We start from the raw sequence: 24,746 nt of genomic DNA on the forward strand, positions 1-24,746 counted from the left end.
ACATTTTAGGTCAAGTCTTAGTAGTTCCATGAAACAAACCACACTGAGTTCATAGGTCATATTAAATCTAAGACTTTGCTGAACAAGATAAAGAAATTATATACAAAAACCCTTCATTAAAAGAAAGTTATTTAGGTTACATAGTTGAGTTAAGAGGGAAGGATAGCTCAGTGGTTTGCGCATTGACCTGCTAAACCCAGGGTTGTGAGTTCAATCTTTGAAGGGGCCACTTAGGGATCTGGGGAAAAATCAGTACTTGGTCCTGCTAATGAAGGCAGCGGGCTGGACTCAATGACCTTTCGGGGTCCCTTCCAGTTCTAGGAGATAGGTGTATCTCCATTTAAAAAAAAAAAAAAAGGCCAGTTTTACAATTGCCTAGGCAACCTTAATTCTGTCCTTTGGTGCATGCAATGAGGCAGAGATCTTGTGGCAAAAGAATAGTATGTGATTATTGCCATTAAAGACTATATCATAATGCATACAAGAGTGCAAAACTGAAGTTGCATGGGCAACCATAAATCTCTCTTGACTTTGAAATCTAAATGACTTATTATCTTAGGGTTGTTTGTATGTAATTTAGGGTTTTTGTATTTTGAAAGGAATACAATAAAACTAAATCTCATTATGTCTCACTATGTAACAAACCCTATATCACATCTCACTTATCAGGGCTGAAACCTGAACTTTCACTACTGGACAGACTTATCACTTGAGCTACAGGTCTAATTACAGTAGCTGTTAAAAGGAGTAGGTTGTTCTCCCTGGGAAGGGAGAAGCATTGATGACCTGATGGCACCATGAGCTGGGTCCAAGAGAAGCCTGCCCAACTTAGCACTCTCTAATACTCCCTGCACCCATATGGTGTGGGTTACTGTCCAACATGGTACTCCTAGAAAGGTGGACAGATTGCCAGGGCAATGTGCTGGGTCCCTGGGATAATCAAAGGAGGGTGACCCCAGCCAGAGTCTCTCACCACCCCATTTCTACAGCTGCTCTGGCAGCTCCGTGGTGTTCCCACTAACAATCTGCTACTGCTGCTTTACCAGGGTGTGGGCCTAGTTCTTTAGAAAATTAAGGTTCAGTTATTTTGGTATGCTGTGAAAGTTCTTCTGAGGAACATAAGCAAGAAAAGGGAAGTAACAACTTTAAACAGTTTGCAACTCAGCAAAACCCAAATGGGATTTCATGGGACAAAGAAAAGGAACTTTTCTAGCCTGAGGGCTTTTTCCCTGCCAGATTTCAAAGTCCTTCTGCAAACAATGGAGATGTTCGGAGCTTCTCAAAAAAGAATCATAAGAATCTTTAACAATGGAAAGTGTTAAGCACCCTAAATATAGGGATCACTACCAGCTCCCTCTAGAAATACAGGGCATCAGTGCATACAACATATGAACAAGAAAAAAGAATAAATTATATAAAACTCTCAGCAAAATAATTTTAAAAAGTTAGGTATTCTGAACATGCCAATCCTATGGATGTGATGAATCTACAATTTAAGTTCAGTTAGTGTAGGAATATAAGGAATAGTGCAGTATTAGGGTACGTCTATACTTACCTCTGGGTCCGGCGGTAAGCAATCGATCTTCTGGGATCGATTTATTGTGTCTTGTCTAGACGCGATAAATCGATCCTGGATCGATCCCGGAAGTGCTTGCCGTCGACGCCGGTACTCCTGCTCCGCGAGAGGAGTACGCGGAGTCGACGGGGGAGCCTGCCTGCCGCGTCTGGACCCGCGGTAAGTTCGAACTAAGGTACTTCGACTTCAGCTACGTTATTAACGTAGCTGAAGTTGCGTATCTTAGTTCGAAGTGGGGGGTTAGTGTGGACCAGGCCTTAGTATTCAGTTACCAAAACACAAAGAATTCAGCTGGCTATTGTTACGTATGCCTGCTCTGGTTCCACTGAATCTCTATCAAAATTTATGATAAAGGTGCTACCAGGAAAGACAAATGTAAAGTTTAGAGAAAATCCCCTCATGCCATGCTTAACAATGCAAAAAAGACTCTGGCCCTATGTGCCAGGTTCCCCACTGCCACTCTTTCCCAGTGCTAGAGTACACTTCTGTAGGTCTGACTCCTCTCTCTCTCTCTCTCCCCCCCTCCCTCCCTCTCTCCATCATCCCTGTTCAAGGATCTCCAAAAAGAGCAGCTTCTCTCATGTCTTGATTCCAGAATTCCCTCTTTCTCCCTCTCCCCACACACAAGTCTGATTTCCTCCCACTATTGGTATTCACCATCCTCTAATACTGAGCTGATTCATCACAACCCTTAGTCAGCAGTAGTTTTCTCTTGATAAAAATATTAGTAAAATATGACCTTAATAAGGCTGTCCTACACAAGTCAAAAAAGTAGGTGACTGGCATTGAATTCAAGCGAATCATACATTTTCTAACTTCCGCTTATATCTTTTTTGTTTGTTTGTTTGTTTTTTACACAAATAAAATAGATTACAACTGATTAACGTAACTGCAAGTAGCAATAGGGAAGAATACTGTTTTTCCAAATGGGAAGAAGGGGATAAAATTTATTCAAATAAACCCAGGTTGAGATAAAGGAGAGATTATGTACCAGTAATTAATTCATGTCTAGGAAACTACCAAGATACACGAAAAAGATTAATAGATTCATAGATTCTAGGACTGGAAGGGACCTCGAGAGGTCATCGAGTCCAGTCCCCTGCCCTCATGGCAGGACCAAATACTGTCTAGACCATCCCTGATAGACATTTATCTAACCTACTCTTAAATATCTCCAGAGATATTTTGAATGTTTTCAGAAATGGGTTTGCATAAGCAAGGGCTCTATTGCAGACTATTTTTATTTTAAAAAGGTCCATTTTCCATACAATTAAGGAAAAGTAAAACTGAAAACACCAAGTACATTTGAAAACACAAACTAAAGGATAAAGTATGATGACTAAATTAAAATGCAGGCTTCTAGTTCAGTTGAGGTTAGTAACTTGCTGGGTCCAGTCCAGCAGGTGCTCAAGGAGGTCACCAAGTGGTAACTCTTGGGCAACTTAGACTGAAGACCCTGAGTTTGTAATTCAGTTACTTCTTTCTGCCACTAGACGCTGCTATTTCTTTCTCTCTGTAGCCTCACTGCTTCTTCTACTAAAGTTGCCTGGAGGTTTTTCCAGCCCAGTAGCGCTGAGCTCATCTAGAGAACTGTCTTTGAGAAAAATTTCTAAAGTTGACAACTGAACACATTTAGGCACAGGAGATATCCTGCAGGAGCAGGCCTAGTCATGCAGAGTGAGATATTCAGCGAAACAGCTTAGGGGCTGGGAACCTCAGGTTTTGGGAAAAGGCTTTTGGCAATATTTATTGCAGGGCCATTAGGGTCCAATTAGACAATCACATGGGCTAGCTGCCAGGTACCAGCGTTAACTGGTATTAGCTTGATAAAAGTTGAGCCCAGTTGCCTTTTAACCACGCACACATGACTTTTACAGTTTCTAGATTGTCTTCCTGATGCAACAAAGGATTTCAGCATTCCTTATTTAAAATTTGCCCATTGTAAACATTAAAGGGTGTTTTTAAACCAGCTGATCTAAGCCAAACTATGGAACGATGGGAATCTTAAAAATGGTACCAGTGACTAAAATTAATATTACTATATGATTAACTCCTTAACACCAATGCAATAAAACTGTCTTCTGAAAGCAAAGCAAATATTTTTAACCAAAAAGGAACAAAAAGTTAGTAGCAGACTGTGTCAGAACGTACCCATGTCCACACCCTACAAATTATTGTAATAATCTTTGTGCAACATGTGCCTTGTGAGGTATTATCTGAAAACTCATAATTTGCTGGTCATTACTGTTCTGAGAAAATGTGTGTGGCAACATTGTATGTGAAGTTATACGATTCCACGGTATGTTGTTCTTCACACATGTTCCAAACTGAGGTTGGCAAACAAGTCTGGCTCAAACAAAGAAATATGTGCTACTTAATTTGCATTTAAGCAATAAACAGAGCCATCAAGCAGGAAGAGAAACAAAAGAAGCTCCAACACATTAGGAAAAAGCAGCAGGGAACATCCTTCCCTATAGACTGTCTCCTGAATCTCAGTTAGAAATGTTTTTCAGGAGAGGGGCTAACACTATAAAAAGGAAGGACAAACATCCCTCCTCTCCCTCTCCTTCGATTCACTGCACCAGAAGGGACAAAGGAAGCAGCCACTGAACTGTAAAAGGGGTCCTAACCTAAGAAGTTTGGTCAGTAAGACTGCTTAGTGCATGTGATGAGAAAAAACTGCTTTGAATTTAACATAGCTTGTTAAGTTAGGCACCAGTTGCATTTCATCTTTATTTTCCCTGTAACCGTTTCTGACTTTTATGCCTCATTACTTGTATTCAACTAAAATCTTTCTCTTTGTAGTTTATAAACTTGTTTCATGGTTTATCTAATCCAGTGTGTTTACATTGAAGTGTCTGTGAAACTCCATTTGGGGGTAACAAGGTGCATGCATACTATTTCTATTAAAGCAATAACAGATCTTATATAAACCTGTATTGTCCAGCAGAGGGCTGGGAAGTACAGGATACACATTTCTAGGAGGAAATCTAAGACTGTGGATGTGTTGGGTCATCCTGCAGTATAATCAAGGCTGGTAAGAGCGAAGGTGTGGCTGGCTGAAGCACATACACAGACATAGCTGGGAGTGACTTGCATGCTGGAAGCTTTTTGTGAGCAGACTGTAGGCTATAGCAGCAAAGCATTTTAAAGGGCACCCGAGGTTCGAGGGCAGAGGTGACATGGCTACTCAGTCTGGATTGTACCCTGGTATGTCATACAGATTATGCCCAAAAGACCGCAACCTATGAAATGGCTTACTGATGAGAAAAGATCAGTAACTTTGTTAATACAACCAATGACTTTAACTACCAATATAGTCTCAGTGTGATCCTGTTTGATTGTTCAAGACTCAACCACGTTTTCCATTAAATAGAAAATGAATTTCCACTAGGTACATAGTTAAACAGCTATGAAACCTGTCCAATTCAAGAATGTAATTTTGTTTAGTGATTTCAAATAGCTAATTTTCTTCACCTTTATTAATATAATTTATATGCATATTAACAAATATCTATGTCGCTATAATGCAAATTAGTTCTCAGCTTTAATTTGACATGATAGAATATGAATTACTTGCAGGAAATAATAGTTTTTGTTTCTTTGTATAGACAAAGCAGAGTGCTTTCCAGAACTGTGATGGGCCCCAATTTAGGAAAACATCCCTGTTGAAGAAAATACTAAAGCACATGCTTAAGTGCTCTCCTGAACTGGGACAGATTTGAGAACATGCTTAAGTGTTTTCCTGAATCAGGCCCACAATCAATTTTTAATAAAAGAGACAATTATCAGTGGTTCTCTAGTCAGCCAAACAGAATAGATTTATTAGTCGACTAAAAGTTAGCATTTAATATTGACCATTAATTCTTTCAATGTAATTAGTTCAGTAAAATCATGTCAGTACAGTAGATGGAGGATTTGAACCTTAATATAAAGTTAGTAAGTGTGTTGCATTTTTTTTTTAATTATTCACTCTATATTATCAAGACAAAAACTAAATGGAAATTTTAAAATTTTCTGTTAACAATTCATCTTTATCAGCACAAAATGCAATTATTACTACAGCAGATGTAAACGGAAAAAAAGTAAATATATATATCTGCATAATATATTATATACACACTGTGACAGACCCAGACCAGTGGGGTACAGGAGTCTGGTAGAGGGCAAATATACTGGTCACTGGATGAGTAGTTTTCTGTTCCCTGAGTGACCAGAGAAGGGGCTGCACTAGAGTAATCAGGAACCTGCTAGAACTAGTTAAGGCAGGCAGGCTAATTAGGACACCTGGAGCCAATTAGGAAGAAGCTGCTAGAATCAATTAAGGCAGGGTAATAAGGGCACCTGGGTTTTAAAAGGAGCTCACTTCAGTTTGTGGTGCGAGTAGCTGGGAGCAAGAGGCACAAGGAGCTGAGAGGGAGAGGGTGTGCTGCTGGAGGACTGAGGAGCACAAGCGTTATCAGACACCAGGAGGAAGGTCCTGTGGTGAGAATAAGGAAGGTGTTTGGAGGAGGCCATGGGGAAGTAGCCCAGGGAGTTGTAGCTGTCATGCAGCTGTTACAGGAGGCACTATAGACAGCTGCAGTCCACAGGGCCCTGGGCTGGAACCCAGAGTAGAGGGCGGGCCCGGGTTCCCCCCAAACCTCCCAATTGACCTGGACTGTGGGTTCTTCCAGAGGGGAAGGTCTCTGGGCTGTTCCCCAACCCACATGGGGAATCTCTGAAGCAAGAAAATCCGCCAATAAGCGCAGGACCCACCAAGATAGAGGAGGAACTTTGTCACAACACCTTTGACATATCTGCCATTAAGATGAAACGTGACAATTGAAACAACATCCTCAACAAAGAAAACAGTGATGCTACTGAATAGTAACCAACAAAATTTAAATATCAAGAAACCTACAAGTTTAAAAGACTAATTAAGTCTACAATTAACTCTATGCTAGTGATAGCCAGGGATCTCATTTTCTGTGATAAAAATCCCAAAATTCTCCAATAAAAACCCATACAAATCCATGTTGTTCTGCGATTAAAATGAAACTCTGAACTTTTAGCTTCCCTAGCCACAATAGGGAGTCCCACTGCTGGGGCTGGCCGCCCAAACCCCGCCACCCAGGGCTGACAGCCCCGGTTTGCTTAATACAGTGAGCTGTACAACAGAAGCTCCGATAAACATGGTTCTACAGTATATGTTTTTGTTTTTTCACAAAATGTAAAAATTCAAAGATTCTCTGTAAAAACACAAATTCCATGTTTTTCCAAAACAAACAGATTTCTAGGATCCCTGATGATAACACACTTGCCATGGAATTCCACTGCAGATGCGAGTTTGCCCACAGAGGACCAAGTGAGCCTAGATTTTCCTCAACAATTAAACCATTTTTATACAGCTTTAAAAAATTATTTTATATCCCATCAAGCGTAAAACATTAAGGTTTTTATTAAACTATGTGTATTTTGAGAAAATGTAAGTTTGCCTGACTCCATAATCCAGCCCAAGACTGACATAAGGTTCTAATGATTGACATGACATCACTAGCACAATATAGATTGCTGATGATGCTGAGGGTAGGATCTGGAGAGGGAAGTGATGGCAAGTCTGGAATTCAGACATGCAAAATCGTAACAGAAAGGTAAATTTGAAGCTAATTCTGTACTGATCTTAAACTGGTTTAGAGATTTCAGCACAATTCTTGCATGCAGGTTTTGATTTTTTTGTTTTGTTTGTTTGTTTTTAAAAAAGAACCTTTGCAAGTCACTTCTAAAAAGCTAAACAAACAGCTACCAAGATTCTTATGCATTGAGAAATGCTCTACAGTACCTTTATAATCATAAATGTACACAAGTATTGGCTGATTTTGACCAAAGGCACAAAATGACACCATGTGTTCATGTGGATGAAAGGCGACATCTCGAACTGGAAATGTGAAGGAGAGGTCAGAATACATGGCTACTTGGTCACCTATAAAAGGAAAAATAGAGTTCTTAATTTGTACTGTCATAAAAATTTGACATGATAATGTTGCAACTTTTTATAATATCCACTCATCTCTCTATATTATATTTATGTTACCAAAATCTTAGAGAAGAGGACTTCAATCTTTGTATTTTAAACTAGTTTATAACTTGGAAAGCACTATCCACTTAAAAAATATTAAATGGCACATAACCATAATATGTGTTTGTATCTTTCTGGGAAAATGCTTGTTACATTAGTCATGGGCTTCAGTCATACTGACCAATGGGAATGGAAGTTTTGCACACCACTATTTCATGAAAGTTTTGGCCCTGATCCTGAACTCAATGGAACAACTTATGTCTATAAAGTTAAACACATGCATAAATCTTTTTAGGCTCAGGGCTTTTATTTACAAATTCTCTCTCTTCCTACATTCCACCTATTTTTGATAGGTACTGGGAAAGTCGTGCAATGATGTGTAGGTAGTTTTGAACCCTGGTTGATGAAGATGCCTTCAAAGCAAATCTTCAGAACAGACCTGCCTGCCTAAATGCCAGTTTTTAAATGTTTTAAATATCTAGGTTGTAACTTCATATAAAAGAACAAAGCAGAAAGTCAACAAAACCAAACTTTTGCTACTAACCACTACATTTAATTTCCTCTCTGCTACACACAGTACAATACGGTTAATTTAGACAAGAAATTCTCTAGCTCTTATTTGTGCTTTGCTTGTGCTTTGTCCAGCAGAGTTCTTTTGTATTTTAGTGGTTATGTGGGAATTATCCAGTTTTGAGGGCAATTTATGATGAAGCCTAGTACTCCTACATCCAGGTGGCTACGTATACTGATCATTCACTTATTAAAGGTCTTCAATCAATCGTGCAAGTAAAATAAACAGCTCTTGATAACAGCCTGATCCAAAGCCCATTGATGTTAACAGAAAGACACTCATTGACTTCAATGGGCTTTGGAACAGGGTCTTAATCTGAATACACAAATATTTTGGTATCATATATGGAAAGGACAACTTAACAAAAGACCAAATTAGAAGTGTTTAATTACTACTAGAAATCTGAGATACTACCTGTGATTGAGATTTATTCCCGTATGAATATAATTTTTAACTCAGAGCATATAACTAATAACACTGATATAGAAGGTGGACCTTGCATTTATAGACGTAAGGACATCAGCCTAAATTTTTATTTTGCACCAAAGTTATTACATGAAAAAGGGGGTTTTGTTGTGTTTTTTTTGTTTGTTTTTTGGTTTTTAAAGAAGGCTCTTCCAGAGAGCTTGACAACCTGGCCTAATATTGTAAAATAATTGATTGGTTACCTGTTTCTGGATTCCAAACATATGCTATCCCATCTTCACTTCCAGAAAAAAGAAATGTCCCACATGGTGTTAAGGTACTGTGAATCTTCTCTCTATAGTTTGTGGCACCTATGTATTTCTTTGTAGCCAAGCTAAAAATAAAAAATAGTCTGAGTTTGGCAATTACTTTCATAACAGACAAAATCTCCCATACCTCACATATGAATTTTCTGCTGAATAAATAATACTAGCTCAATATCTTGTATCTAAAGTAGGCATCAGTGCACTGCGCACTTATTCACTGCATGTCCCATGTTCTCCCTCAAACCCTTCCCTTTCCTGGCTTTCATAATGGCACTTTTATCTCTGATAGTACAGAGAAATACTTAAGCCCATACCTTTGGAAATGGCAAAGGAATACCCAGGTCTGCACAGTGGGTACAAAAGCTGTCTTTGCATTTCCTTAATTCTGGGCTGATTATTTGCTGGGCCCAGGGGGTTGGACTGGAAAAAAAAGTGGTGGTACTTTTCCCACCTCTGCCAACAAAATAAGCTCTACCCATGTAAATTGCCAAAATGAGGTGCCCCTTACAGTAGGATGTGTAGATATTCAAAATATGATTGTGCAGCTCTCAGAGCTCAGCTCCTCCTCCCCTCTGTGAGGCTTAAATATGCCCATGGGATTTGCTGGATTCCTTGGACTTGGCTCCTTCTTGACTGGGGGAGGGGTGGGAAGGTGGTGGTACTCTGAAACATCACCCATGTATGGCACCAAAATTGATTTTTTTTTTAAATGGTATCACCATAGCACCTAGGAGTCCTAGTCATGGGCCAGGACCTCATTGTGCTAGGGGCTGTACGAACAAAGACCCAAAAGCCGGTCCCTACACCCAAGGAGATTACAATAGAAGGCCATGCCTACAAAACAAACTGGTCGATTCAATTTATATTGGCATACAGTCACCAGAGTTTGTATATTGCTTCAGCACGTGCATACTTGGCTACTTGCGTTGGCACTGCACATACTGAGCAGGAGTGCCTGTGTTGATGCAAAGTATGATCTATTTCAGGTAGGTATCACAGTGCGCTACACACTGTGGTTTGGTCCAAAGCCTTTTGGGAAATTTTCGCAATGTGTTATGGGGTAGAAATTACTCACGCAGGGATCTCTGGGAGCTAGTGGCCAAATTCCCAGCATGTAACTTACTCCATTCCATAATGCCATCCGTATTCCATAATTTTCACACTTAAAAAAAAAAAAAAAAATCCCACAAATCCAGGTGGCACTTTTCAGTGTCTGCCACCTCTGACTGAAGCACAGAGCCACAGAGCTCTACACTATTCCCATGAATGTTGCAAATACAGAACATGTGATCCTCTGGTATTTGCAGACCCACAGAAAATGCCACAATAATGGGGGACATGACAGTTTCTTCTAGGACAGATTGCTGTGGGACATAGTAAGAACCAATTCAAGGTTGTTGATGGCATTCATGGAGCAGCAGCTGACAGTGGAGCACCGTTTCTGGCCCCAAGAAACGAGCACTGATTGGTGGGACTGCAACATAGGCAGGTTTGGGACAACGAGTAGTAGTTGCAGAGCTTCAGAATGCGGAAGACCACATTCCTGGATCTGTGTGCCAATCTTGCCTCAGCTCTCCAGCGCATGGAAACCAGAATGAGAGCATTGACAGCTGAAAAGCAAGTGGTGATCACATTCTAGAAGACTGCAAGACCAAATGGCGACCAGTCAGTGGAAAATCATTTTGGAGTTGGACAATCCACGGTGGAAGTCATCATGCAATGGTGCAGGGAAAAGCGGCCATGGAGTTCTCCAAGGATTGAAACAGGTGGAGAGTCTGGGATTTTTGGACCTGGGGGATCAACTGGTATCTGCAGTATTTAGGTGTCATGCCTGAGAAGACTCATTATGTCCTGATGCATTTCTCTCTTCTTATCCTGAGGGGCTTCTCTCCTGTTCTCTCTTTCCCTTTCCATGCTGTCAGTCATCCTGGCCCTGCCAACCCTTTATTCACGGTCCAATGCAGCACTGGCTTGTAGAATTTTGCTGAACATGTCTTCCCTAATCCTCTTCTTTCTCTACTTCATCAGAGTCAGGCATTCTATGGGTGTGGAGGGGGCATCCCTCAAGGCCGCCACGCCTGAAGCTGCTGATAACAGACAGATGTACCATTGGATTTACAGTCACAACGGAAAGAGAAAGTTAAGCTTAAAATTTCCTTCCCTTACCCGCATAAACACTTTTAATAAGAAATGCTTATTGACACTTCAGCTACGGAGCGCCTCAGCATAGCACTGCGCTCCCCCCAGCCATGGTAAGTATGGCCCACTGAGATGAGTGAAGAGAAGAATTTTCTGCTGCATGAAGCAATAAAATTTCAGTCCCTATTCTTCCATGGGTACGGGTATAGTGAAATGGCACTGAATATTGGCACTATTTTCCATAGGTGGTGGTGGTTTTAGCTGATATCGCACTTGGGAAGGTAATTAAGGCACAGATAACACAGCTGCTTCTGGCATCCCATAGTCACACAGGCCTGTATGCTGCTAGCCTGTTTCTTGCTACGGTGCCAGTCAAACTCATTGAGGAATGGCATGGGAAAATGTCCTATTTCAGAGGAAGAAATAAGACAGCCATTCCTAATCTTCAGAAGAGTATTGCAGAGTATCTCCATGAAAGTTTCATCAAGATCTCTCAGGAGGATAAAAGGAACATCCCTCTGTAAATAAACGAAGTGCTCTGCACAGCCCATCCACCTACCTAACCCAATAGGAGAATAAAAAGCACATGAGAACTCTGCCTCTGTTTGTTGTTCCTCTACCTTTTCTCGTATGAGTGAAACAGTGAAGGGTTGATACCTGTGTCTTATTAACACAGGGATGGGCCAAGTGCCCTCTTTAAATTTAAAGATTGTAAGGAAAAATGCATACACACTTACCCAACGCCCCTTCCCCTTCATCAAACTCATCCATGCTTCTCAGGCAGGACTGGCCAGACTGGCAGAGTTTTGAACAGGTTCCGGCTTGTAGCATGGCTGCAGCCCCTCTGCCGCATCTCCCTCTTCTCGCTGTTCACGGCAGGGTTCTCTGTCTCAGGGTTCTCCAAGCTATCCACAGTGATCTGCAGGCTGCTGGTGGGGTTTCTGCCAAGAATGGCATGAAGCTCATTGTCTCACCGGGTCTGTGGTGCATCACCAGATCTATTGTTGGCTTCCCTGGCCTTGTGATATCCTTGGCAAAGTTCCTTGGCTTTCCCACGGCACTGATGTTGATCCCTATCATAACCCTTTGCCTGCATGCCCCATATAATCTGTTTGTAGATCTTCACTTTTCTATGTCTGGTCCGTAGCTGCGTCTCCAAAGTCTCTTCTTCCCACAGGCCTAAGAGATACAATGCTTCCGTGTCTACTCCAGGCAGAAGCATGTCTAGTGTGTGGAGCCAGCATAGTCCACTGGGCAGTTGCACACAACAGGGATGAGCTACTAGGTGTGCTCACCAAGGTGGGCAATCAGGAAAAGGCATTTTTAAAAACACACGTGAGTTTTAAAGGGGTGGGGTGGCTTCCAGGCTCTGTGACCCCCAGAGCAGTGGAGTTCACAATGGTAACCAGATCAGTCACTGTTGCAGAGATGGGAGCATTGTGGAATAGCTGCTGGAGGACTGTTAGGGTTGACACAGGTCACACAGTGTCTACACTTGTACTGTGTTGGCCTCAGTAGGTCAACCAGGGCTCCATGCCATTCAGCAAAATGGTTTTACTGCATTGCTCTAACAGTGTGCTTATGCTGGCTAGAAACAAACTTAAGTGTAGACCAGAGGTGGGCAAACTACGGCCCACGGGCCAGACCGTCCTGCCCAGCCCTTGAGCTCCCAGCCGGGGAGGCTAGTCCCTGGCCCCTCCCCTGCTGTCCCACCTCCCCCGCAGCCACGCCGCCGCACGGGCAGCCCTCTGGGCAGCGGGGCTGCGTGCTCCTGCAGGGCAGCGCAGCAGCGTGTCTGGCTCCGTCCGGGCGGCGCAGCGGCCAGACTTGCTGCTCTGAGCGCCATGGTAAGGGGGCCAGGGGGTTGGATAAGGGGCAGGGGATCCCGGGGATGGGGAGCAGGGGGCGGTTGGATGGGGCAGAGATTCTGGGGGGGGCAGGGGTTGGATAAGCGTGGGAGTCCCGGGGGGGCTGTCAGGGGGCAGGGGTGTGGATAGGGGTTGGGGCAGTTAGGGGACAAGGAGCAGGGGGGTTGGATAGGTGGTGGGGTCTCTGGCGGCAGTTAGGGGTGGGGAGTCCCGGGAAGAGGTGGTTAAGGGACAAGGAGCAGGGGGGTTGGATGGGTCGGAGGTTCTGAGGGGGGCAGTCGCCAAGCTGTTTGGGGAGGCACAGCCTTCCCTACCTGGCCCTCCATACAGTTTTGCAACCCCAACGTGGCCCTCGGGCCAAAAAGTTTGCCCACCCCTGGTGTAGACACATAAATTCGTTGAGACAGGTTGATGTAAATCACCTTAATGTTCTGGCGTTGACCAGACCAATGCGTACAATGAGAGACAGATGACTAGACTGACAGACCGATGGGGGAGTATTAAGAAACAACGAGGTCAGAATGATAGGCAGTCATCTAAACACACCAAAACCAAACAAACGCTTACAAAATCTGTTGTCACATTTTTTGTAGGCATTATGGAAAAGGAGAATTTTAAAGAGGATAATGAAATAGCTTTGAAGATGTTTATGGGGAGCTTCTCACACATGAGGGGCACTTGGGAGAAAGCACAAAGGTGCCTGATTGAAAACCTAACAAGTGGACGATGGAGACTGATATCATGGTTGATCGGAGTCAGGAGCAGAGATTTTCATAGTGAATGAAAGTTGACAGGTAGGCAGGGATAGGTTTTGAAAGTGAGGACAAATAGCTTATGTTTGATGCACTTGAGAAGGGGAGTCAGTGGAGGGATACAAAGAAGGGTGACGTGGTCAAAGCAACAGGCTAGGAAAATTATCTTCATAGCACCGTTCTGAATGGATATAAGCAGGGCAAGGATGCACTTGTGAAGGCCAGCGAGAAGGATGTTGCAGCAGTACTTGAGACGATGAGAGTCTTAGCCGCATGGACTGATGGCACATGTTGTATCTTAGAGATGTTAAGCAGATAAAGTTGGCAAGATTGAGACATAGCCTAGACGTGAGGACCTAGAGAGAGAGGTCCAAGTCAAAGAGGATGCCCACGTTTCAGACCTGAATGATGTGCAGAATGGTGCGGTTGTCCAGTGATCAAAGAAGGAGGTAGTGGGGAGGACTTGGGGGTAAGAGTAAGCTCTGTTTTAGCTTTACATGTCACTCACAGCAAGTTGTCCAGAACTGTGATCCCCTCCCTCTCTCCTTTCTTTCGTGAGGATTCAAATGGTTAATAGTGTAGACATTTAAAAGTATAATTGCTGGGAATCCAAATTAACACCTCATGGAGATGAATAGAGCAGTTCAAACCTCTCAGAGCTACTATTTCATGCTCTCTGCAGACTCACATAGACAACTTCATATTGGTGACATTCAGCTCACATTTTTGAAGTTTGCTTCACAGTCACAATAACTGGAAACTTTTTAGTGACAGTGGAGATTCTGAACACAATAATAGCTCCAAGGGGATCGACTACAGCACATGGTACATACCCGCTGTTTCTAAGTCTTGGCTAGCTGGTTTTCCAATGTAAGGTTCTTTGGCTGCCAGTGGCTCCAGCAGTATGTGGGGAAACCCTAGCCATGCCCACTTTTCCTCTTCCTCCCCCAAACACACTGCCATGCCAGTAGCAGGAAGGGTGTTAGTATAGGAACTATAATGCTGGCTCTACACCTCTGTAGGATCCCCCTACATTCATATGATCCTCAAAGGGCCCATTACAATGACTCCACACACAGATTCTGTGGATGGTTCAGTGAAAAGCAACCACATTGCACCAAGGTTCTGAGCTTTGGCCTCTCCACCAAGACCATTCCAAGGATCCTCCCACTTCTGGCAAGAGGAAAAGTGCTGTAAAAGAGCTAAGTCTTTTGGTAGCCCAAAACATGATAGTCCAAGAAATTTAAACAGAGTGATATGGGGAGAGAGCTACATTATAAATAAATGTATATTTTGAAAAAATGTCCCTAGACCTTTGACAGTTCCTTGTGCTGTCAGTGCTTGGAAAGTATTTTCCCCAAGCATCTTTTCTTAACATTGGGGAAACTTTGAGTATCTGTGTTTGTGAGGGGGTGGGGGGAAATTAAGAACAAAACATCAGTACAGATTTTATGCTTTAATACTACATTCTCTTGTTTTTCTGGATTTAAGTTTTAGCCTTAGCGGTACATTCACTTAGAGCAGTTTTGCTTTTTGTAGTTTAATTTCTTTATTTTTATACTAATAGTTTAAAAATATTAATAAAGGGGAAAATAATAATCTCAGCTTATATTTAAATGTCTCTCCACCCATCCATCTCATGTACTTATGTGGCCCCTATTACCATAGTATCTTGAATGTATTTAACCTGTGAGAGTGTGAAGTGCTATTAGCCCCATTTTACTGAAGGGGAACTGAGGCACTGAGAGACTAAGGGCTTGTACCCACTAGTGCTTACTTCAGTATAACTTAAATCGCTCAGGGGTGTGAAAAGCCACCCCCGAGCGACGTATGTTACACTGACCTAAGTGCTGGTGTGGACAGCATTATGTCAGCATGAGAAACTCTCTCCTTTCAGCATAGCCCATCTGCACTAGTAGCGCGGCACAGCTACACTGGTACAGCTGCGCCACTGTTGCAATTCTAGTGTAGACTAGCCCTAAGGCCTGGGTCTACACTAGACACTTACATTGGTATAGCTACATCAATCATGGTGTGAAAATCTCAGTGCAGACAGTGTTAGGTTGATAGAAGAATTCTTCTGTCAACCTAGCTACCACCTCTTGGGGAGATGGATTGCCTATGCCAATGGGAGAATGCCTCCTGTCAGTGTAGGTAGTGTCTACACTGAAGTGCTACGGCGGCATTGCTGTAGCGTTTTAAAGTGTAGACATACCCTAAGAGTAACATTTCCAAAGGTGCCTAAGTGACTCAGGCTCCTAAGTCCCACTGAAAGTCAATGAACCAAGCTAAGTAACTAAATATTTTTTTTAAAGGGACTTGGGAGACCTGGATTAAAATCCCTGCTCTGCTGCAGACTTCCTGTATGAGGTTGGACTTCCTGAGTGACACTGAAAAGTCAATGACACGGGGTAAGCGGCTAAATATTTGTTTTTAAATAGGACTTAGGCACTTTTGGAAATTCTAACTTACAGGACATGCCCAATGTCACAAAGGAAGCCTGTGGCAGAGCAAGGATTTGTATTGAGGTCTCCCAAGTCCCAGTCTAGCACTGTAACTATTGGACCATCCTTCTTCTTAAGTATGTATTTAATAATTTTAAAACATTTTATTGCCACGATGAGTCGACTTTAGACACAGAAATCTATGCATTGACTACAAAAACCTACTTACATTCTGAGATCCATAATTCTCAGAGCACTGTCTTTGGCATGGATTAATAAACGTCTTCCATTTGGATGTACCTCTAAATGATTTATTGGAGTCCCTTTAATATCATTTTCTTTTATTTCCTACAATGAAAAAATGAAGTTTATTGTAATGCAAGACTAATTTGATAGGAAACAAAGGTAAGGATGTCACGATGGTATTAACTCATGAAATTGGCAGGGGGCAGTACAAGGAAAGATTAAATGCAGTTTAAAAAAAACCCAAGCCAACACTGGTTCCTAGACAAGATACTATATCCCAAATCAAGTTTCCACAGCCAAATGACGGATCCTATTATAACGATGAAATCCTGAAAACCAGGATTGTTAACAGAAATGCTGACGTTAACCATAGAAGTGTGAACAAAGCTACTTTGACAAGATACATAGGCTGTTATTTTAATTCTATCTATGGAAGTACAAACAACACGTTACTGTGTGCAATTACAATGCTACCAATTCTCAAATGTTTGTTGTAGAAGCTGGTGCTAGGAATAAGCATTTACATTCTCTACTTACAGTATCATATCTAAAACAGTGACAAAAATCTAGAAATCCCCAGCCAGTGAATCACAGCATGTTTTATCAGCCGTTTGCAAAGTGTTAACAAGACATTTAGGGGAAATTTACTTTCCAACCACACAAAAGTGACATGAAAAAGTAATTAAATGGAAATTGGATTGCTAGATTTGAAACCACGTTACATAAAAGTTATCTTGCTAATTAAAAATATTTATATACCTTATTAATACCCCAGTGTTGGACTGGATGTTGTGAACTTCCTTTGACAAAGGTATTCCAAACTATAATCAGCCCTGAGCTGTCTCCTGAGAACATGTGAAGTCCTGTAAAATAATAATTACACTTATGTAGTATTAACAGCAAGATTTTGAAACCATACTAAATGAACAACAGGGAATATGTGAGCTAGAGACATCTCCAAAACTAAATATACATTGGAAATTCTGTCTTATCAGTGCTATTAACAGTTTTATAGTCATTTCCACATTCATGGATATATTATAAACTGAATTATTACAGGCAATATTTGAACAGCAATGTTTTGTTTCTATTTTCTCCACTTAATGCAGGGATTGTCAAAAAGCCTAAATTTTGCTTATAATACATCACAGAAGTCAATATCGTAAATTCCAAACAGAATAAAAATGTAAATACTGTAATACTTACAATTAAATACTTTGACTGTTTTTCACTTAGATGCTAAGTTGGTTTTATTCAATGTCTTTGCTTTTTAGTATTGTCTTCCAGGCCTTAGATCAGACCCCTAGTGCATAACTATCCAGTGAAGATCCTCGCTGAGAACAGGTTGAGCAAGAGCAAATGCAAATTTCCCTCCAATTGCTGCCTTTCAACAGCTGCTCTTAAACCAATAGTATACATCATTGTAAAAAATGAAGTAGAAGGTTTCAGAGTGGTAGCCATGTTAGTCTGTATCAGTAAAAACAACGTGATTTTTCCTCCCTTGGTATTCTACTGTTAATTGAATTGTCTCATTAGACTGCCCCCCCCCCACTTGGTAAGGGGTGTGTGTGTGTGTGTGTGTGTGTGTGTGTGTGTGTGTGTGTGTGTGTATATATATACATACATACATACATGTATATATATTACACACACACACACACACACACACACACACACACACACACACACACACACACACACCCCTGCTACTGTATTTTCTACTCCATGCATCTAATGAAGTGGGTTCTAGCCCATGAAAGCTTATGCCCAAATAAACTTGTTAGTCTCTAAGGTGCCACAAGGACTCCTCGTTGTTTTTAAATGAAGTAGAAGGTTCTTTTCTTTCTATGGTAAGCTGCCATGCCTATCACAGAAATAACCCATCTACATTTTCATGAAATACCTATCTGAAAAACCCAGATTCCAAAATACAAATGACCCATCTTTGGGGAGCTCCTCCATTCACACAGCATCAACTCACATCTCCATCCAGTTACGCATTTTAGAATATCTCTCCAACACCTCTTCCTGGATGTCTTGCCACCAACACAGTCTTAATACTGCCAAAATTGAACTCCTTATCTCTCCTTCCAAACCCTCTCCATCCTCTGTCATTGTTGAAAAATTCACCATCCTCCTAGTTCCCAAAGCTGTAACCTAAGACTTCGTCTAAGCTACAGGTTACTTCAGTATAATTTATGTTGCTCAGGGGGTTGAATAATCCATACCCTGAGTGACATAAGTTATACTGACCTAAGCGCTGGTCTAGACAGCACTATGCTGGCGGGAGAGCTTCTCTCACCAACATAACTACCACCTATTGCGGAGACAGGAGAGCTCTCTTCCGTCGGCTTAAAGCGTCTCCACCACAAGCGCTATAGCATCGGTGCAGCTGTGCCACTGTAAGTGCTGTAGTGTAGAGGTAGCCTAAGAGTCATCTTAGTCTCCAGTCTCATTCTCTCTCTCTTTCTCCCCCCCCCCCCGATAGACACACACACACACACACACACACACTCTCCTTCTCACAACCAGGCAAACTTTAAATCTTACCGTATCTTCCTCCACACCATTTCTAAAATCCAATCTTTTCTCGGTGTCCCTACAGCTAAAATTCTCAGTGACCCAGATCATCTCTTACTGGATCATCATCCTCTTTGCCCTCCCTATATTATACTTACTCATCTAATCCACACCAAAAGTAGCCACTAAGATTTTCCTTGCCTGTTGTTCAGATCAGGTCATCTTCCTCCTCTTTGACTCCCTGCACGGGTTCTCTCCTTCCCCACCATATTAGATTCAAACTTCTGGTCTTTGCCTTGAAGTCACTACATCTTTTTACCTCTTCCTACTCAGGGCCGGCTCCAGGCACCAGCTGAGCAAGCTGGTGCTTGGAGCGGCAGCTTGTAGGAGGCGGCATTCTGCCCAATCCTAGGGCGGCACGGCCGCTTTTTTGTTGTTGTTGTTGTTGTTCCGCTCCGGCCACCCTGTAGGGGGCAGCAGCGTGGAGGACGGGAGCGCCCTGCAGCAAGCCCGGCAGGGCAGCCCGCGTCCTTCCCTCCCAGCCGACCGGAGCGGTGCGGAGCCCTCCTGGCAGGGGGCACGGCGGGAGGGGCCGCGTGGCAGCGCCCCGCTGAAGCCCTGGCCGCCCCCCTTCTCTCTCTCCCCCCGCTCCCTCCCACCGCTAGCCGGGGCACATCTGCAGTGCAGGGAGTCCCCCTGCACCCATGCTCCGGCCGCGCCGCAGGTTTTTTTTTTTGCTTGGGGCGGCCAGGAAGCCAGAGCCGGACCTGTTCCTACTTATCCCACTCTGTCTTTTTTCTAGGGCTGTCAATTAATCGCAGTTAACTCAAGCGATTAACTCAAAACAAATTAACTAGATTAAAAAAATTAATCGCAATGAATTGCAGTTTTAATCACACTGTTAAACAATAATAGAATACCAATTCAAATGTATTATAAATATTTTTAGATTTTTTTTCTACATTTTCAAATACATTCGTTTCAATTACAACACACAAAGTGTACAGAGCTCACTTTATATTATTTTTATTGCAAATACTTGGACTGGAAAAATACTATTTTATCTTTTTAAATTCACCTCATACAAATACTGTAGTGCAATCTCTTTATCATGAAAGTGGAAAATACAAGTGTAGATTTTTTTTTGTTACATAACTGCACTCAAAACTAAAACAAAGTAAAATTTTAGAGCCTACAAATCCACTCAGTCCTACTTCTTGTTCAGCCAATCTCTAAGACAAACAAGCGTGTTTACATTTATGGGAGATAATGTTGCATGACCTCTGGAATGGTGGTCAAAGCATGAAGGGGCATATGAATGTTTAGCATATCTGGCATGTAAATACCTTGCAATGCCGGCTACTAAAGTGCCATGAGAATGCCTATTCTCACTTTCTGGCAACATTGTAAATAAGAAGAGGGCAGCATTATCTCCCGTAAATGTAAACAAACTTGTTTGTCTTAGTGATTGGCTGAACAAGAAGTAGGACTGAGTGGACTTGTAGGCTCTAAAGTTTTACTTTGTTTTGTTTTTGAGTGCAGTTACGTAACAAACAAACAAAAAATCTACATTTCTAAGTTGCACTTTCACGATAAAGAGATTGCATTATGGTACTGTATGAAGTGAATTGAAAAATACTATTTCCTTTGTTTATCATTTTACAGTGCAAATATTTGTAATAAAAATAATAATATAAAGTGAGCACTGTATACTTTGTATTCTGTGTTGTAGTTGAAATCAATATATTTGAAAATGTAGAAAACATCCAATAATATTTAAATAAATGGTATTCTATTATTCTTTAACCATGCAATTAAAACTGCGATTAATCGCAATTAATTTTGTAATTGTTTCACAGCCCTATTTTTTTCCACATTGCCTCTCCACATCTCTGCTCAGCCCAAAATACCAGCCTTGCCACACCATTTGCCTACTTCTCCCACAATAGTCTCCATTCTTTATTCCATACCAACTTCTACCATGACACTTACAAGAAACTAGCCAACTAAAAATAGTTAGGAAGAGGGTCAACTGTGGATAATCTATATATCTAAAATATGTATCATCAAGACCTTGCCAGACATCACCTTGACCCTTTTACATCTGTTGTATCCTTTTTCCTGTCTTTTGCCTGCTTATTTATCTTTTCGGCCCAGGCTATGTCTTCCTATATACGTTTGCACAGTGCCCAGCATATTGTAGACATGCCCAGATTACAGATAGTAAACAATAATTTAATACATCAACACACAGGGTAGTAGTAGATCTCAGTGACACATTTTAATAAAACAACAATTGTAACAAAATAAAAACATCCTGTTTTTTAACAACTATCTCAATGAAATAAACCAAACTGAGCATGCTTGAATTGCTCTTTGTTTGAGATGCAATTATGACATAATGAACATACCTTCTGCATCAAAACACAGTGTATTGATGAAACTTTTGTGACCATCAAACTCCTGTAGCAACTGACCATAGAGCTCTTTCACTTTTGTATTCCATACCCTAATTACAGAGTCATAACATCCTGTCACCACAAGATAGTCAGCAACTGGATGGTACTTTGCAGTGTAAACAAATGAAGGATGAGGGAAAACTCTCACAGAAGTTGTAGCCTGGGTCTCAATTTTCCACATTCTTTAAAAAAAAAAAAAAAAAAAAAAAAAGTTAGGATAACTGTCTCATAACGTAATTACCATATAAATTAATACCAAATTTTGTGCTAATGGTTCTAGATGTAAATACATGCAAATACTTAAGGGTCTAATTGAATCTACTGAATTTTTGCAGCTATACTCAAAAGTTTGTTGTGGAACATTCCAATGGGAATTAAGCTTCACATGAGGGACAGGTTTTGAACGCTGGAAATTTAGCTTCCACCTTGTTTCTAGCATCCCTGTACAGGCACGGGGTCTAGCTTAAACTGAAACTTAGGCCTGGTCCACACTAACCCCCCACTTCGAACTAAGGTATGCAAATTCAGCTACGTTAATAACGTAGCTGAATTCGAAGTACCTTAGTTTGAACTTACCGCGGGTCCAGTCGCGGCAGGCAGGCTCCCCCGTCGATGCCACGTACTCCTCTCACCGAGCTGGAGTACCGGCGTCGACGGCGAGCACTTCCGGGATCGATCCCAGAAGATCGATTGCTTACGGCCGGACCAGGAAGTAAGTGTAGACCTGCCCTTAGTTTTAAAATATTTTTTTCTTAAATATCTAATTACATGAACAAACTAACTAGTAACTAAGCAGTAAGACTACTAACTACCTACACTAACACTGCAGAGAGAAGAAGGAGGGCACTGCAAGGATTCCATCTTGCTGCTACAGAACCAAGGGGCAGCTGGGCCCACTCTGCCTTTTATGCCCTCAGGCTTGGATGAATAGTGCGAAGATGTCCAGGGCAAAGGCATGACCCCAATGTATACAGCTGGCCAAAAAAACCCAAAAAACCTGATCTCACACCCAAGCATACTAAGAGTGGAAACAATGTGGACAATCACTTGAAGAACTTTAAATTTATATCCCCTCTACCCCATAGTAAAACCAATTAAATTAACACTTTCAACACATATAATATGGCAATCACAATTCTTTGGGGATTTTAATTATGCAGCTGCCTGTAGCACTATGGAGTTGGCCAACAAAGGCAATAGCTAGGAGGTTTTTGTGCATCTACACATCAGTGAAGATTAAAACCTATGAGGTTACCCATAACACATTTGTGGAATACTATGGCCATATTTTTTCTTGCTGTGTTTTAAGTGTTCTGTGTTGGTTTTTTTGGAGGGATGAGGGAGCTTTAAGTACCTCAAGATTTGCTGCTTAAACGCTGCATTAATGTAACTTTTTAAATTTATACACAAGAGGGGAAAAATTTCAGAGTTAAGATTTTATATTCCTGATACAGTGATTTACCTTGAGTTACATATTTAACAGCCTAGCCAAGAATTCAAACTACTATATATAATTGCAATGTGGTAAAGTTAAAGTTGCCATCTGAATTCTAAATTTGCAATTTCCTGCCTTGTGTGTTCAAATTTGCAACCTTAATATGGTATTAAGATTGGCTTTTGCATCTAGAATATGGTAATTTTTGCAAGGATTAAATATTCCAAAAGTCCTATTGATTTCTGTAATAGCTGCTGGGTGCTGAACACTTTTGAAATATAAGGCCATTTATTTAGGCGGCTAAACATGGATTTAAGAGCTTATACTTCGGCAGCTACATTTTAAAATCTTGGACCAAAACCACCATATATTTTAAACCAAACATAATAAAATTATTCCGAAAAAGCTATAATTCTATCATAGCTTTCCAATAACATTAACAAATAACTCAAATTACACTCAAATCCATGGTTAAAAGTTGTCCAGCACAGTTTATGATAAAGACACAGCTGGGTTCACTAAGCCTACTTATAATTTTGACAACAGTTGCTATAACATATCACTCATACTGACCTGACAGTGCCATCAGAGGATGCAGTAAGGAGGTACTCATTATCTTTTGACCAACAAAGATCATATACAATATTAAGGTGGCCATAAAATTCTCTCAAGTATTGTCCAGAAGGAATCTCATATACTAATGAAAATGTAAATAAAAAGGTTAAATTTGAAAACATTTGAAACTGCTTTTCCAATAATAAAGCATCAATACTCAAAAGAAAACCATTTAGGGCCAAGATTTTATATATAGGACTTATAACTGCATGTTCCGACACAAATTAAATCTTCAGATATGGAAGATGTTGATGCAACCAACATCTGGAATATAATTACTACAAAGCTAGACATATTCCTAGGGCCAAGTCATTGCTGGCATAAGTGAATTCAATTCCACTAGCTCCTAATTTCCATAATTCAAAATCAAATAGCTACTGGGTATGCATTGTTAATAATTTAACACAAGTTTGCAAGCATCTACTTCCATCTAGTGGTTCATGGATGTGTCACAAGTGCATTAACCCCTTTAAAAATTAGACTAGACAGTTTAAGTTATCAGGGATGAACCTAGGACATTAAGTAAATACTCTTTATTTATTTTTTTTAAACTCTGATTGCTACTTGGCCAGCTACATAAGAATATTAATGGTGAGGTCAATTTTTTGGTGATCAGCAAGTTTTGTAGAGAAGCAATATAAATGTGATAGCTACTATTTAAGTACTTGCATTTATAGGTTTTGCCTTTTATTCTGTGTGGAGATGGAACATTGTTCCCAAGAATCTCAAAAAATCGATTATATTCTGTTTCAAAATGCAACAAGTGACATTTTCATGCACAAAAGCAGCTCAGGATATGAATAGCATTGCTAGTCATTAGTGAGTTGTATTGGGGATTTTTGTGAAGAAGACTAGAGCCAGGCATCTCCAACATTATGCCTGGCTCTAGTATGTATTATTGGTTACTCACTTTCATGAAAACTAAGTTCATTCACAAATCCCTTTTCCCCTATAAAAACAATCTACGAAAGGGGCAAGTTATTTCACTTAAAAACTTATTATCAGAACTTATATTCCTGGCACATTTCAGACTCTCAGATTTCTACTGGATGCTGAAATACTGTAATATCAAGTCCTTAAACTGGACATATACATTACCACATATGAAAAATCATACTGTCTTCAATCAGGCAGACACTTTGCTAAATTGGCCTTACAGCAAAGAATATTTACAATGCTGAATTACTAAATAAATCTACTAAAAGAACATAACTGTTAATATAAAACCTTTATGCTCCAAAAAGTAACACTTTTTTTTTTTTTTTAAAGTCCAATCTACACACTCTTCAAAATAAAAACTAAAGGGAAAAAAAAGAGCTCTTTGCATATGTT

The 24,746-nt window shown here is 40.9% G+C and overlaps 1 protein-coding gene across 1 annotated transcript in view; it reads right to left on the reverse strand.

Moving 5' to 3' along the window:
• Positions 1-24,746, reverse strand: part of AHI1 (Abelson helper integration site 1) — a 181,197-nt gene that overhangs the window by 117,742 nt on the left and 38,709 nt on the right. Inside the window, exons 12-17 of the mRNA XM_065401145.1 lie at positions 23,373-23,496; positions 21,317-21,546; positions 17,145-17,248; positions 16,369-16,487; positions 8,874-9,004; positions 7,398-7,538 (exon numbers count right to left, since the gene is read on the reverse strand). Of these exons, the coding sequence (XP_065257217.1) occupies positions 7,398-7,538; positions 8,874-9,004; positions 16,369-16,487; positions 17,145-17,248; positions 21,317-21,546; positions 23,373-23,496 (849 nt within the window). The remainder of the gene's footprint in view (positions 1-7,397; positions 7,539-8,873; positions 9,005-16,368; positions 16,488-17,144; positions 17,249-21,316; positions 21,547-23,372; positions 23,497-24,746) is intronic.

This window comes from Emys orbicularis, chromosome 3 (assembly GCF_028017835.1).
Source record: "Emys orbicularis isolate rEmyOrb1 chromosome 3, rEmyOrb1.hap1, whole genome shotgun sequence".
In the NCBI taxonomy this organism is placed as follows: domain Eukaryota; kingdom Metazoa; phylum Chordata; order Testudines; family Emydidae; genus Emys; species Emys orbicularis.